This window comes from Myotis daubentonii, chromosome 8 (assembly GCF_963259705.1).
Source record: "Myotis daubentonii chromosome 8, mMyoDau2.1, whole genome shotgun sequence".
In the NCBI taxonomy this organism is placed as follows: domain Eukaryota; kingdom Metazoa; phylum Chordata; class Mammalia; order Chiroptera; family Vespertilionidae; genus Myotis; species Myotis daubentonii.
The window spans coordinates 32583592-32600606 of record NC_081847.1 but is presented as its reverse complement, the minus strand read 5'-3'; the positions used below and the strand labels follow the sequence as shown (position 1 = coordinate 32600606).

The 17015-nt window shown below is 41.5% G+C and overlaps 2 protein-coding genes across 2 annotated transcripts in view; both read left to right on the top strand.

Moving 5' to 3' along the window:
- The window catches only part of LOC132239454 (KRAB domain-containing protein 5-like), a 124447-nt gene that overhangs the window by 11903 nt on the left and 95529 nt on the right, over positions 1-17015 (top strand). The window contains exons 3-6 of the mRNA XM_059705771.1: positions 123-249; positions 881-1002; positions 3171-3244; positions 4055-4257. Coding sequence (XP_059561754.1) covers positions 123-249; positions 881-1002; positions 3171-3218 — 297 coding nt within the window. The 3' untranslated portion in view covers positions 3219-3244; positions 4055-4257. The remainder of the gene's footprint in view (positions 1-122; positions 250-880; positions 1003-3170; positions 3245-4054; positions 4258-17015) is intronic.
- LOC132240175 (zinc finger protein OZF-like) lies at positions 3236-7086 on the top strand. The gene is made up of 2 exons (XM_059707500.1): positions 3236-3244; positions 4055-7086. Exons 1-2 carry the CDS (start codon positions 3236-3238, stop codon positions 5411-5413), a joined length of 1368 nt encoding a protein of 455 aa, XP_059563483.1. The 3' UTR covers positions 5414-7086.

Sequence of the window (17015 nt, the reverse complement as noted above, 5' to 3'; positions counted from 1 at the left end):
ATGCTGTTGGATAACTCAGGATACTGTCCTAAGTCTAAACCGGTTCTATTAACTTTTCATTTGGGGTGACCTTATGACCTCTGCCCATGGTCAATTGATTAATGCTTTTCTTTTAATTTCAGGGGCACTTGACCTTCAGTGATGTGGCCATAGAATTCTCTCAGGAGGAGTGGGCGTGCCTGGACCCAGCTCAGCGGAAACTGTACGTGGACGTGATGTTGCAGAACTACAGGAACCTGGTATTCCTGGGTGAGGACCGCTTCCTTCCAGAATTTCTCCTCCACCCGCAGGGTTTTGTTTTCTTCATTAGCACAGTGTCTGCTTGTAGCTTCTGCTTTTTATGATAGAGTTTCAGATCCGTGTTATTAAGGAAACCAATTGCGGTTTTGCTGGTGCAGAACAGAAAGGCTTCCTGATGTATTTGGAAGTGGAACTCAAGATTTGAAAACTTTAAATGTTGTCTCCAGTATAGTTAAAGGTTCTGTCAGAAAATAATATTTTGGAAAATAATTTTTTATGATATTCTGGTATTCTACAATGTCCTTTCTTCTTACTTGAGCACAGAGCTAAATTGAAAATTAGAGATTCTCCATTGAATCCATGCTTCTTTTTTTTTGTAAGTTTTTGGTTGTTGTTGTTTTTAATATATTTTTATTTGACTTCAGAGAGGAAGAGAGAGGGAGAGAGAGGTAGAAATATCAGTGATAAGAGAGAATCATTGATTGGCTGCCTCGTCCACATCCCTTACTGGGGATCGAGCCTGTATCCCAGGCATGTGCCCTTGACCAGAATCAAACCAGGGACCCTTCAGTCTGCAGGATGACACTTTTCACAATGAGCCAAACTGGCTATGGCCCATGTTCCTTTTTCTAATAAACAGGTGTGTCTAAGCCAGACTTACTCACCTTTTTGGAGCACATGAAGGAGCCCTGGGAGTTGAAGGGAAAAAAGACAATACCCATCCAGCCAGGTAGGTGGGAATCAAGGAAACAGATGATCCAGGTGAGAGGCCAAAGATCGGATATTATATAATGGCTTGGAAACATCTGCTTCAATGGAACTGATTTTCGAGAGGGTCACGATTATTTCTGTTTCTGGCTTCAAGGGACAGATCCTCTCCATCATCATCTAAGGATTCTCTTTCTGCTTCCATCACATTTGCAGTGAGAGCCAAAGTCCTCCTGTAACAGTGTAAGGGTGGCATGACCTGGCTACTATTGGATTTCTTGGTGAACTTGGGGAAGTCTGTGCACGTTGCTGAGGAATTTTATGTTAAACTAGTTTTAAAGTTCTGTTTTCTGCCTCTGAGTGATTTGGGAGGGAAGTGGTTGAGATACTGGAATTTGGTTCCCATATCCCAGGAACACTGTGGGTCAGTGTCCAAGTTGTCTTATCCTTCCTTTTGCTTGATCAAGTCTTTTGCTGATGTTTCTATTGTATATTTCATTCAGGTACTAACTACATTCTTCAGTTCCCAATATCTGTTTGGTTCTTTCTTATACTTTCTGTCTGCTTGCATTTTTATTATTGTCATGCCTAATTTTGATGGCAATAGTTTTTTATATTTTTTTCAATTGAGCCCTTTTAAAGTGTTTTTTTTTTTTCTTATCTTTGTCAGGTAATTAACATATGTTTATTAATTAGGGCCAACTTATGGAGATTTATTTTGTTCCTCTGGTTGTATTGTTTTTCTGTTTCTTCATAAGCCTTGTGATCTTTTGTTGCGATCCCATTCTTTATAAACTTGCTTTGTATAGGAGAACAAAAATAACTATCAGCTGTGGTAGGTTTTTAAAGGCCTGTCACACCTATTCTGGGAAGTGTAATTGGTGTGTGTGTGTGTGTGTGTGTGTGTGTGTGTGTAACTCATTTAAAAAATTTTTCAATTGTAGTTGCCAATATAATATTAAATTAGTTTCAGGTGTACGCCCCAATAATTAGACATTACATAGTTTCCGTGCTGGGGCCACTTAGCCAGAGTGATGGGGGGTACACTGGGGCCAGATCCTGCTTGTTTAAGACATTGTTGTAAAGACTGAAGCATAAGCCAATTTTGGCTGTTTGTATGGAATAGCCACTGGAAACAGCTTTGGTGGTCCCACATGTTGATGGGGTGAGGTGTCAGGAAATCTTCAGGGTGTGGTGAAAAGTGTGAGCCAAATTGATGGAGACTCAGCTGTGGCTCCTGTTTGCCAGCTATGTGGGTGAAAGGCTCAGAAAAGAAACAATGGCTTCTACCAAGACTTATGCCTGGGAGAAAGCTCCTTCCACAGCTCTCATCCTTCAGGTCCAACCTGTATGTCCCTGGTACCATTCAAGCTGCTGCCACAGCACTGGAGCTCACAGGGCACGAATCTGAGTGAGTCAGAGTGTGAGCCCTTTCAGAGGAATTGCCTAGGACTCCATCAGCTCTCCGTCTCACTCAGCCACAATCCTTGCTAGTTTTCACAGCCAGAGTAATGGGAACATCTCTTCTTGGCATTGGAACCCGGCGCTGGAGGGCCTTCTGTGGGCTGTGACCCTTCACTCCTCAGATGCGACCTCTGCAGCCGATATGTCACTGGTGATTTTTATCCACCATGTGGGCCCAGTCCATTCTGTGACGCTGCACCTCCTACCAGTCTGGATAAGCCTTCTTTATGTCCTTAGTTTTACAACTTCATTCAGTTAGGTTTCCGTCAGTTCTGAGAGATGGTTTTCCTGTAGTTCAGTTGTATTTTTTTTGTGTGTGGTTGTGGGAGGTTGCCAGTGCCACAGTTACCTACACCTCCATCTTGACCAGAAGCCTTCGTGTGTGAGTTTTGTGTAACTTTCCAGTTTAAAACATATTTTGCTTTTATTTAGAGCCCATGATATTTCCCCATTCCTGTGTCAGAAGGGTGAGCAGGTATTGTGGGCAAATGTACACAATTTGTTTCCGTCTTTGATATGACTTTTTTATTTTGTGCTTTCTGATGGGTATTGTGGTCTTTGAACTGGCTTCTGAAGTACTTTAGAAGGTAATTGGATCAGTAATTGTTGGTAAGTTAACATCTCCATGGAGGAAGAAAGTTTTTGTGCTTCCTGTTCTTCTATCTCACTGAAGTCTTCTTACAGGTATTAATTCTGTACATTAAAATTTAAAGAATATTTACCTGCATGTATTTTCTAATTAATTTGTTATATTTCAGCTATATCTTCTCAAGTCACCCAGGGTTTGTTGCCAAAGTCAGGTGTAGAAGTGTCATTCCAGAAAATGTTACAGGTAAGATATAGCAGATGTGGCATTGAGAATTTATACTGAATGAAAGTTTTATAATGTGCAGGGGACTATTAAGAGAAAAAAATATTGTTAGACATAATGGATATGGCCAAAGTGTGGCAATTACCCTCTGCTTGACATTAGTTACATTGGCAGAACAATGTGTTTCTGAACAAAAAAATAAGTAATGAAAAAATTTTAAAAGTATATATTCTCTGCTCTGGCTGCTGTGGCTCAGTTGGTTGAAGTGTCACCTAGAAATGTTGTGGGTTCAATGCTGGTTGGGAGACATGTAGATTGAGGGTTCAATCTCTGGTCTGGGTGTAGGCAGGAGGTAATTGATCCATATTTCCCTCTCATATCAATTTCTCTTTATCTCTCTTTCCCCCCCTTCTTTCTCTCTAAAAATCAATAAGCATGTCCTCATATGAAAATTAATATAAATAAATGAATACATATTCTCTGAAGTAAAATTTCTAATATCAGAAAAGTCACCTAGTCCATTTTGCAAATAATTTTTGAATGACTTAATGTAGCATTTGATTAAACAGTCAAATATTTCTAAAACTGAGACATTTTAAAAATGAATATGCAAGTTATAAATGAATTTGTAAACCCCTTAACCAATTTTGTATTATTGTTTCATGGGAAAATATTTCTTTTTCCAGAGTCTATAACTTTCATAACTGTGGGAGGCTATATATATATATATATAACCGTCATGGTATCAGAATAGGTAATTGAGAACACTTGTATATGTGCAATGATATTAGAGTCCTCACTAAAAGTTTTTCTCTCTTAAATTATTATCAGAGTACATATAATGAAGAGAGAAGTCACCAATGCAATGACTCTCAGAAAAACTTTAACCAAGGGTCAAATTCTAATAACCATCAGAGAGCTCAGCTTCCACAGAACAAGTATAAATGTCCTAAAGTCTTTGAAAAAAGGTCAAATGTTTTTATACCTCAGAGTATTCTTACTGTAAAGACAGAAAGTTTTAGTGAATGTGCCAAGTCTTCCAAGCAAGCAAATCTTACTGAACATAAAAGTGCTCATATTGAGGAGGAGTCTCTCCTGTGTAATCACTACGTGAAAGTGTTTAGTCAGTCTTCTAAGTTAAATATACATAAGGAAATCCATACTGCAGAGAAGCCTTACAAATGCAAAGAATGTGATAAAGCCTTTAAGTGGCAGGCAAATGTTATTTTACATCAGAGAATTCATACTGGAGAGAAGCCTTATAAATGTAGAGAATGTGGCAAAGCTTTTATCCAGAGCTCACATCTTACTCGGCATCAGATCATTCATTCTGGAGAGAAGCCTTATAAATGCAGAGAATGTGGCAAAACTTTTATCCAGAGCTCACATCTTACTCGACATCAGATAATTCATTCTGGAGAGAAGCCTTATAAATGTACTGAATGTGGCAAAGCTTTTAGCCACTGTTCAAACCTTAGCCATCATCAGAGAATTCATACTGGACTAAAGCCTTATAAATGTAGAGAATGTGGTAAAACCTTTATCCGGAGCTCAAATCTTACTCAACATCAGAGGATTCATTCTGGAGAGAAGCCTTATACATGTAGAGAATGTGGCAAAGCCTTTACCCAGGGCTCACAGCTTACTAAACATCAGAAAATTCATTCTGGAGAGAAGCCTTATAAATGTGGAGAATGTGGCAAAGCCTTTACCCGGGGCTCACATCTTAATCAACATCAGAATATTCATTCTGGAGAGAAGCCATATAAATGTGGAGAATGTGGCAAAGCCTTTCGCTGGTATTCAGCCTTTTCCAAACATCAGAGAATTCATTCTGGAGAGAAGCCTTATGAATGTAGAGAATGTGGCAAAACCTTTACCCGGAACTCAAATCTTACTCAACATCAGAGAATTCATTCTGGTGAGAAACCTTATACATGTAGAGAATGTGGCAAAGCCTTTATCGAGAGCTCACAACTTGCTAAACATCAGAAAATTCATTGTGGGGAAAAGCCCTATAAATGTAGAGAATGTGGCAAAGCCTTTACCCGGGGCTCACATCTTACTCAACATCAGAATATTCATTCTGGAGAGAAACCCTATAAATGTACAGAATGTGGCAAAGTCTTTAGCTGGTATTCGGCCTTTTCCAAACATCAGAGAAATCACTCAGGACACAAACCCTTATAAATGTGTAGATGTCAAAATGCCTTCACATCATATTTAAACATTTATAGCATCAAAGGACTCAGCTATAGAGAAGCCTTAGAAACACAGAATGTGGCAAAGCCTTTACCCACTGCTCAAATCTTACCAAATATATGAGAATGCACACCTGAGAGAAGCTTTACAAATGTGAAAAGTATGACAAAGCCTTTAACCTTGCTATAGCTGTACTCAATATTGGGAAATTCATAGAGAATAGAAGCAATCTATGTAATAAAAGCCTAAGCAACCTTTACAGCAAAACATCCAGAATGACTGGCTGCTATGATGCTCACTGACCACCACGGGGCAGACACTCAACATAGGAGCTGCCCTCTGGTGGTCAGTGCACTCCCACAGGGGGAGCACTCCTCAGCCAGAAGCCAGGCTCATGGCTTGTGAGCGCAGTGTTGGTGGTGGGAGCCTCTCCTGCCTCCGCAGCAGTGTTGAGGAGCAGCGAGCCAAGTGGTAAGAAGCAGTGAGTAGGCAGGTGGTAAGTAGTGAGTGGTCCTGGACTGCGAGATGGATATCCGACTGCTGGCTTAGGCCTGTTCCGCATGTGGAGCAGGCCTAAGCTAGCAGGTGGACATCCCCCAAGGGGTCCTGGACTGTGAGAGGGCACTGGCCGGGCTTAAGGACCCCCCCCCACTCCAGTGCACAAATTCTGTACACTGGGCCTCTAGTATAAATATAAAGAATATGGAAAAAATTCCAACCATTGCCCAAACCTCACTAAATATCATACCAGAGAGAAGGCTTACAATGCAGAGAATTTGATAACACCTTTACCCAGTGTTGAAACCTTAATCAATATCACATAATTTATGCTTTACTGAAAGAATAAAAATATAAACAATGTGGCAAAACCTTTTACCATTGCTGAAGCCTCAATGTACTTTAGAGCCGCGGTTGCCAACCTTTCAGACCTCAATGGACCACCAGTGGTCCGTGGACTACCGGTTGGCGACCGCTGCTTTTGAGAATTTATAGTGGAGAGAAGCCATGCAAATATAAAATGTTCAGCAAAGATTGTTTTCAGCACTTATAGGTACATCTTAACTGCCACATGAGTATTCTTACTGGAGAAAAACTTAAAATGTTAAAGAATGTGCAAACCCTATACCTGAACCTACAATCTTCCTTCATATCAGAGAATGCATACTTATGAGAAATTCTACCTTTGATATAAATGATAAAAAATATTTTCTCACAATACATACTTCAGAATATCCCACAGCATTTGTGCTTGAAAGTGATTTTAATAAAATTAAATGTATAATATCAGAGAATTCACAGTAGAAAGTAGTAAGTCAGTAACACTTTTCAAATATGACTTTAAATCAGAATACTTATTTTAGAGAATCTAGTAAGGAAAGTTACATGATATTTTAGTATAAATCAGAATAGCAAGGGGATGAATATTAGGACAAATGTAATTGTCTCCACTGAATTCTTTTTTGTTACAACAGTTATAAAAGTTTGTGACTTTTTTTAAACAAAAGTATTCATGTGATTTCCATCTCAATTCATTTCATGATCTTTGAATGCTTGTAATGTGTATTTCAACCCTAAGCAATATATTGTGCTTGCAATACTTTATTTAGACTATGTGTGGACTTAGTATGTTCATTAATAAAGATGAAGTAATTGAAATATGTTACCAGTGATGTGTAATGAATGAGGTGTTGACATGCCATCAGTGTTAATGTTTACCACCGTATTCACCATTGTGGGTAACAATTTGTAATGCAGTGGAATGACATTTACTCACAGGCCTTAAACCTTAAATAATGTGTGAAGAGTTTACCCATAATTTATTTTTTTATTCATTGTACCTGCTGGGACATTATGATGGTTACAAAAAAATATGTAGTGGGAGTATTGTTGTGAGTTTTTGTAAAAGTCTGTGGTGTTTCAGCATTATCATTTATTTTGTGTAGTTAAGTAAAGAACTGAACTCCCAGGAATCCCTAGTGCGTACAGGCACCAGCTTACAGTGTCACAAATGAATGTAAGTTTTTGATAGGACTTCTCCAGCAGTCCTTGTGAACAGTAGTCTTTTGTGCACCCCAGGGCCTTCAATTTGTATGCCCCTTATGTAAGGTTTCTGAAGAGCTAGCCAAACCTTGCTGATTATGCTTTGAGTTGAACAATCTGGACCTAGCTCAAGAACACCATGGCACTCCACATAGTGATCCTAATGCAGGACTACACTCTCTGTACTGCCACTCTCTTCCTGCATCCTGTCTTGTCCTGCCTGTGTTAGCCCCTGCAGGCATGCTGTGTACTTCCTCCATGCTTGTGAGTTATAAACTTTTATTTCCAATTTTTCTGTAGGATTTTGAGTAGCTGCTGGACACCATCCAGTACCAGTGGGCTTTCCTTACAAATGCTAATTGAACAAAATCTTAAAAAGTATGATTAGAAGCCCTATTTTTTTATTTCTGCATCTTCATAATATTTTATCATATCCTATATAATAAAAGGGTAATATGCAGATCGATGGACTGTGGAACGACCCATCTCTGTGACGCGCACTGACCACCAGGGGCCAGATGCTCAACTCAGGAGCTGCCCGTGGTGGTCAGTGTGCTCCACAGGGGGAGCACTGCTCAGCCAGAAGCCCAGAAGCTGGGCTCACTGCTGGTGAGCGCAGCGGCGGTGGCGGGAGCCTCTCCCACTTCCGCGGCAGCTCTTAGGATGTCCATGGGGAGCGGGTCTAAACTGTCAGTTGGACATCCCCCGAGGGCTCAGGTTGTGAAAGGGCGCAGGCCAGGCTGAGGGACCCCCCTTCCCCGAGTGTACAAATCTCGTGCACCGGGCCTCTAGTATATAATATACATATGTATATATATCCCATATCTTTTATCTGAGACTACATAACAAATAGATATACTTGGTTTTGCTTTATACTGAATGCAATATGTAAATATAGTAACATAAAAATATAATTTAGGAGTAAGAGGAATAATGAGGAAGACGTTTATGTGTATACTAGGGGCCTGGTGCATGAAATTCGTGCACTGGGTGTGTGTGGGGGGGAGTGTCCCTCAGCCCAGCCTGCCCCCTCTCACATACTGGGAGCCCTCAGGCGTTGACCCCCATCACCCTCCAATCGCAGGATCGGCCCCTTGCCCAGGCCTGACACCTCTGACAGAGGTGTCAGGCCTGGGCAGGGGACCCTCATTTCCCCCCATCACTGGTTCTGCCCCCAGCCCCCTCCGATTGCTGGCTCTGCCCCTTGCCCAGGCCTGATGCCTCGGCCAGAGGCGTAGACGCCCATCACCCTCTGATCGCCTGATTGGCCCCTTGCCCAGGCCTGACGCCTCCGCCAGAGGTGTCAGGCTTGGACAGGGAACCCCCATCTCCCCCCGATCACTGGCTCTGGCCCCCGCCCAGGCCTGAGGCCTCTGGCCCAGGAATCATGCCTGGGCAGGGGACCCCCATCTCCCTCTGATCGCTTGCTCCACCCCCCCGCCCAAGCCTGACGCCTCTGACCCAGGCTTCAGGCCTGGGCAAGGGGACCATCATATCCCCCCAATCCCCGGCTCAGCCCCCCGCCCAGGCCTGATGCCTCGGCCAGAGGAGTTGACCCTCATCACCCTCCGATCACCAATCACCGATCGGCCCCTTGACCAGGCCTGAGGCCTCCGGCAGAGGTGTCAGGCCTGGGCAGGGGACCCCCAGCTCCTCGCGGTTGCAGGCTCCGCCCCTGCCCAGGCCTAACGCCTCTGGCTGAGGCGTCCGGCTTGGGCAGCGGGGACCCGCAGCTGCAGCGGCCCCGCGATCGTGGGCTCCGCTTTAGGCCCAGGCAAGGGACCCCTAGCTCCCGGGACTGCCAGCTTCGACCGTGTCCAGCTCCCATCGCTGGCTCCACCCCTACTTCCTGCAATCACTGGCCAGGGCGGCAAAGGCGCCTGATTCTCCGATCATGGCTGGGGGGCAGGACAAAGGCGGCCCCAGGGCCGCCTTTGCCCTGCCCCCCAGCTCTTAGCTCCCCCCCTGGGTTTCCGATCACTGTCAGTGGCAGGGGGCTTCTTCCTGCTTTCCCTTTCGCCTCCCTGCATTGTGCCTACATATGCAAATTAACCGCCATCTTGTTGGCAGTTAACTGCCAATCTTAGTTGGCAGTTAACTGCCAATCTTAGTTGGCAGTTAATTTGCATATAGCCCTGATTAGCCAATGAAAAGGGTATCGTCGTACGCCAGTTACCATTTTTCTCTTTTATTAGTGTAGATATACTCATATCTTCAGAAGAAAAGGTAAATAATGCATTAAAATGGGTAATTTAGAAATATATTATAATTTTCTAACAAACTAGAAACTTTACAAATTTATAATGTGAATTATCTTCTATTACATCACATTGAATTTCTCCCCTATCTTATAACTCTTTGTCTGAGATTCTCCCATCCTCAGATGCACTCATTATGTTGTCAGTTGTCCACAGCCTCATCATAACTCTGAAGTCATTGCCCCAATTTCTAAAATCTCTGATTTTCTCCTGGGCCTGTTATGCCCATGGTACGCACTATCCTCCTTGGCTCCCTTCATTGTCCTCCACCCTCTTCATCTCTTTGTGTCCATTATGACCCACTCATTATGTCTGTCTGGAACAGTAAGTGTCCCAGGACTCCATTTATAACCCACTCTCCATCTTCAACCTCTGTGTTCTCTAAACCTTCATAGGCATTAAATTTTCTGAATATTTTCCCCATCTTTGCCTTGTACCCCCCTTTACCGGTTACCCCCAATCTCCAGCACACGAAGTCATGCATGTGTAGGATCCCTAGGCCTAGCCTGTGTTCAGGGCCATGTCCGCCGCCCCACGCAGCTCGCTGCCACCCTCCCCCCAACCCCACCCCATTCGCCCTGGTTCCTCATTTGCCATGCTGAGATCGGAGCCTGCGGGGTGGGGGTCGGGGGAAAGACTGAGAGGTGGTCACTGTTCTTGGCAACTGGTCGAGTGGTTGTTCCGGTCATTACGCTTATGGTCCCTGGCCTTTTATTATATCGTATTCCTGTGACTTCCTTAATTATATGAGGAATCTAATGAACAGAGTAAACTGATGAACAGAATTGAACCAGATATGGAAGGATGGAACAGACTGAGAGATCTCAGAGGGAAGAGGTGTGGGGAGATTGGGAAGAGATTAACCAAAGAACTTATATGAATATATGCATAGCAATGGACACAAAGAATAGTATGGTAAAGGCCTGGGAAGGGCAGGAGCCAGTTTGAGGGATGCAAATAAGGGAAAGTCGGGACATCGGCAATACTCTCAACAATAAAATAAAAAATATAACTATAATATTGTTAATGAGTATAAAATGGATTAAATTGTGACATAAAAACAAAATGTGGAAGGGCAGATAAAAAGGTAAAGTTTTTTTATACAATCAAAGTTAGTGTAAAATACACTATTATGTCTGTAAAATGGTTTTGTAGTGGTTACCTCAGGGTAACCACAAATGAAAAACCCACAGCAGATACAAAAAATGAATAGGAAGTCAAAGCATGACAGTCTAGAAAATCATTACTTCCTAAAAGGTCGCTATAGAGGAAGAAAGGAACAAGGGAAGTACAGGACAACTAGAAAATTTTAACAAGTCCTGACCCATCAGTAATTAGTCTCAATGTAAACAAATTGAATTCTTTAATCAAAAGACATTGATTGGCTGAATAGATTAAAGGGAGGAAAAAACAACACCAGGGCACAGCTAGATGCTGCTTACAAGAGACACTTCAGATTTAAGAGCACACAGAGTCAAAGTGAAGGGTGGAAAAAATAACTTATGAATGTAGATACCAAAATTCAGCAGGAGCAGCTATAATTAATCACACAAAATAGACTTTATTCAAAAGCTGTAATAAGAGACCAAAAAACATGGTCATTATATAATGATAAAAGGATCATTTCATCAAGAAAATATAACAGCCCTAGCTGGTTTGGTTCAGTGGATAGAGTATCGGCCTGTGGACTGAAGGGTCCAGGGTTTGATTCTGGTCAAGGGCACATGCCTGGGTTGCAGGCTCAATCCCTAGGAGGGGGCGTGCAGGAGGCAGCCAATCAATGATTGTCATCATTGATGTTTCTATCTCTCCCTCTCCCTCTCTGAAATCAATAAAAATATATTAAAAATAAAAATATAACAATTTCCCATATATATGGCATGCAAAATTGGAGCACCTAAATATATTCAGCAAACACTATCAGACCTAAAGGTAGTCATAAACCACAATACAATAGTAGTAGGAAACTTCAACACCTAACTTTTGACAGTGGATGGAGAATCACCTAGAAAACTTTGGACTTGAACCATTCCATCCAACAGCATCAGCATATACATTCTTCTGAGGTACACAGGGAACATCTCCAGGATAGATCATATGTTAGGTCACAAAACATATCTTAGTAAATTTAAAAAATTGAAATAATAGCCTGTATCACATGTGACCACAGTGATAAGACAATGAGGACAATAATAGGATAAAAGATGAAAAATTGACAACTATGTGAAGAAAAGTAAGCAACACACTCCTCAACACTTATAGGTTAAAAGAGAAACCAAATAGCCCTAGACGGTTTGGCTCAGTGGATAGAGTGTGAGCCTGCAGGTTGAAGGGTTCTGGATTCGATTCTAGTCAAGAGCATATGCCTGGATTGCGGTCTCGATCCCCAGTAGGGGACATGCAGGAGGCAGCCAATCAATGATTCTCTCTCATCATTGATTTCTATCTCTCCCTCTCCCTTCCTCTCTGAAATCAATAAAAAAATATATTTTTTAAAAAAGAAATCAATATTTTTAACCAATGAAAATGGAAACACATCAAGCTAAAATGTATGGGATGCAGCAAAACAGTTGTAAGAGGGAAGTTGAAAATGATAAATAGCTACATTGAGAGAAAGAATCTCAAACAACCTAACATTACCCCTCAAGGGACTACAAAAAGAAGGGGAAAAGAGATCAAGTTAGCAGAAGGAGAAAATAATAAATATCAGTGTAGAAATCAATGAAATAGAGACCAGGTAAAAGCCATAGCAAAAATTATGGAAAGGAAGGGCTGGTTTTTGCAAAGGTAAACAAAATCGACAAATTGTCCACCTGCTGCTATCCTGCCTGCCTGAGAGGTAGACGCACTTTCTGGTGCTAACCTCTTCTGAAAATTTTTTTATTCCTTATTGATTAAAGTATTACAGATATCTCCTTTTTCCCCCCTTGACCTCTTCCCGGCCACTCCCACCCCCCAGCACATGCCCTCACCCCCTAGTGTCTGTGTCCATTGGTTATGCTTATATGCATGCATACAAGTCCTTTGGTTGATCTCTTACACTCCTTTCCCTCCCCTGCCTTTCCTCTGAGGTTTGATGGTCTGTTCGATGCTTCTCTGTCTCTGGATCTATTTTTGTTCATCAGTTTATGTTGTTCATTATATTCCACAAATGAGTGAGATCATGTGATATTTGTCTTTCTCTGGCTTATTTCACTTAGCATAATGCTCTCCATGTCCATCCATGCCGTTGTGAATGGTAAGAGTTCCTTCTTTTTTACTGCAGTGTAGTATTCCATTGTGCAGATGTACCACAGTTTTTTAATCCACTCATCTGCTGATGGGCACTTAAGCTGTTTCTAAATCTTAGCTATTGTAAATTGTGCTGCTATGAACATAGGGGTGCATATGTCCTTTCTGATTTCTTGGGATATAGTCCTAGAAGTGGGATTACTGGGTCAAATGGGAGTTCCATTTTTAATGTTTTGAGGAAACTCCATACTGTTTTCCACAGTGGCTGCACCAGTCTGCATTCCCACCAGCAGTGCATGAGGGTTCCTTTTTCTCCACATCCTCACTTGTCGTTTGTTGATTTGTTGATGATAGCCATTCTGACAGGTGTAAGATTGTCATTTTGATTTGCATCTCTCAGATGATTAGTGACTTTGAGTATGTTTTCATGTCTCTCTCAGCCTTCTGTATGTCCTATTTCGAAAAGTGTCTGTTTAGGTCCTTTGCCTCTTTTTTTATTGGATTGTTTATCTTCCTTTTGTTAAGTTGTAAGATTAAACCCTTATCAGAAATAACATTGGCAGCCGAAACCAGTTTGGCTTAGTGGATAGAGCGTCGGCCTGCTGACTGAAAGGTCCCAGGTTCGATTCCGGTCAAGGGCATGTACCTGGGTTGCGGGCACATCCCCAATAGGAGATGTGCAGGAGGCAGCTGATCGATGTTTCTCTCTCATCAATGTTTCTAACTCTCTCTATCTCTCTCCCTTCCTCTCTGTAAAAAATCAATAAAATATATTTTTAAAAAAAGAGAAAGAAATAACATTGGCAAATATGTTCTCCCACGCAGTGGGCTTTCTTGTTGTTTTGTTGATGGTTTCTTTTGCTGTGCAGAAGCTTTTTTTATTTTGAGGTAGTCCCACTTGTTTATTTTCTCCTTAGTTTCCATTGCCCAGGAGCTGTATTGGTGAAGCTATGACATATGTCTGATATTTTGCTGCCTATGAATTCCTCTAAGATTTCTATGGTTTCCCATCTTACATTTAAGTCCTTTATCCATTTTGAGTTTATTTTTGTGTATGGTGTAAGTTGGTGGTGTAGTTTCATTTTTTTGCATGTATCTGTCCAATTTCCCAACACCGTTTATTGAAGAGACTGTCTTGACTTCATTGTATGCTCTTGCCTCTTTTGTTAAATATTAATTGAGCATAATGGCTTAGGTTGACTTCTGGGTTCTCTGTTCTGTTCCATTGGTTTATATGTCTGTTCTTGTGCCAGTACCAGGCAGTTTTGAGAACAGTGGCTTTGTAATGCAGCTTGATATCTGGTATTGAGATTCCTCCTACTTTGTTCTTTCTCAGGATTTCTGCAGCTATTCAGGGTCTTTTTTTATTCCATATGAATTTTTGGAGAGTTTGTTCTAGGTCTGTGAAATATGCCGCTGGTATTTTCTTGGGGATTGCATTGAATCTAGAGATTGCTTTGGGTAGTATGGACATTTTAATGATGTTGACTCTACCAATCCTTGAACACAGATTGTTTATGTCTTCCTCTATCTCGTTTTTCAATGTCCTGTAGTTTTCCGAGTACAGGTCTTTTACCTCCTTAGTTAAGTTTATTCCTAGGTATTTTAGTTTTTTTGTTGCGATGGTAAATGGGATTGTTCTTTTAACATCTCTTTCTGTGAGTTCATTATTGTTGTATAAAAAATCCATAGATTTCTGGCTGTTAATTTTGTATCCTGCTACATTGTTGAATTCATTTATTAAGTCTAGTAGTTTTCTGATGGATTCTTTATGTACAATATCATGTCACCTGTGAATAATGACAGTTTTACTTCTTTTCCAATTTAGATGCCTTTTATTTCTTCTTCTTATCTAATTGCTATGGCTAGCACTTCCAGTACTATGTTGAATAGGAGTGGTGAGAGTGGGCATCCCTGTCTTGTTCCTGTTCTTAGGTGACATGGTGTTAGTTTTTGCCCATTGAGTATGATATTGGCTGTAGGTTTGTCATAGAAGGCTTTTATTATGTTGAGGTATGATCCCTCTATTCCCACTCTCCTGAGAGTTTTTATAAAAAATAGGTGTTGGATTTTGTCAAATGCTTTTTCTGCATCAATTGATATGACTATGTGATTTTTACCTCTCAATTTGTTTATGTGATGTATCACATTTATTGACTTGTGGATATTGTACCATCCTTGCATCCATGGAATAAATCCCACTTGGTCATGGTGTATGATCTTTCTAATGTATTGCTGGATCCGATTTGCTAGAATTTTGTTGAGGATTTTAGCATCTATGTTCATCAGGGATATTGGCCTGTAATTCTCTTTCTTTGTAGTGTCTTTATCTGGTTTTGGGAACCTCTTAGATGCCAACATTCTCTCTGAATGAAAATTTACTGCATCATAACTGATTTAAAAAGTTATCTAACTTAATGGTGTGTCTCACATGCAATGCTATCTTAGATTTGATGAAATAAGTAAAATTTGTATGACGCAGACTATATTTTAGTGATAATTGTGGTCGTTAGGTTTCTAAATCAATCCCATTGAAGACTGATGTAACAGTTTTATATTTACATGCAATTATGTGTTTATATTTTTAAGATTGGTCTCCTGCAATGATTATAATTTAAATGCCATCTTAAAAATATGTGTTGGTAAATAGTTTTATCAAACATTTTAGAAATAAAAATAAAAATATTTTGAAAACTACTGATGCATCGCAAAAAATCTCAAGTTTACAATGACAAGTTGCAGTTTTATCTACAAGCCAGGATTAGAGAGTGGTTGAGCCAGTGAACCAAACCCTGTAATAAAAACCATGCAATGAGGAAGAGGAAGAGAGGATGAGGGTGTGGAGTGAACTTTCTCTCCTTGCTATCTTCAACACAGCTCAACTGGTAAAAGACATAAAGTATTGAATGTTACTCAGGTCTGTCATTTTAATCACTCCTATTTATTGTCTAATCATGACTATAAAAAGTCATATGTTGTCTGCAGATTTATATCATGAACCCCAGAAAAATGAAAAAAAAATTTGTAATATAACTTCTGGATTTTCCTTGTTTAACTGAACAGTAACACAGAATCTGACTGATAATTTAGAGCAACAACTTTCAAAACTTAATATTGACTCTTAAATGTGACAGCAGCAGACACCTGAGCCGTAATGAAGATGCAGGCCCCTACAATGTCATTCAGTCATATACACCAGAATCCCTGAGCTAGTTATTATTATTATTGTTAGTTTAGGATTTTACTGTTCCTGTATATTCTAATTTCTATTTATTATTTTTGTTAACTCTGGTGTCATAATCGGTAGTGACAATATTGAACTTTACCTGAGCCCTGTCATCCTGGAACCCAGCAGCTGTTAAAGAAGTTCCCCCAAGGCTTTGTGTTTGCAGAAATAGAAACACCTTATATTACTTAGACTAGAGGCCTGGTGCACGAAATTCGTGCACGGGTAGGGTCCCTAGGCCTGGCCAGTGATCAGGGCTGATCTGCAGGGTGACTGGCAGGGTGATTAGGGCCCCCTACTTGCACCCGCCTTGGCCAGCTTGGTTCCACCTGCTCGCTGGCCCCACCCCCTACCGCTGTCACCTCCCTATGCAGGGCAACCAGCAGGGCAATCAGAGGGTCCCTGCTGGCACCCGCCTTGGCTGACCTGGCACTGCCCACTCACCAACCCTGTTCCCTGCTGCCGCCACTAGTTGCCTCCCTCTGCGGGGTGACCAGCGGGGCGATAGGGGGGGCCCCCACTGGCACTGCCTTGGCTGGCCTGGGGCCTGTGGGATGGGGGAAGCTCCTGCATTGAGCGCCTGCCCCCTGGTGGTCAGTGTGTGTCATAGCAACTGGTCGTTCTGCTGTTCGGTCTATTTGCCAATTAGGCTTTTATTATGTAGGATAGGATTGTGGACAACCCCCTTGTTTACCGGTGCTGGCAGCCAGAGGAAGGGAAGGCCTATTGCACGAATCTCTTCGTGCAATGGGCCTCTAGTCCTGTATAATAAAAGGCTAATATACAAATCGACCTAACAGTGGAATGACCGGTCACTATGACGTGCACTGACCAC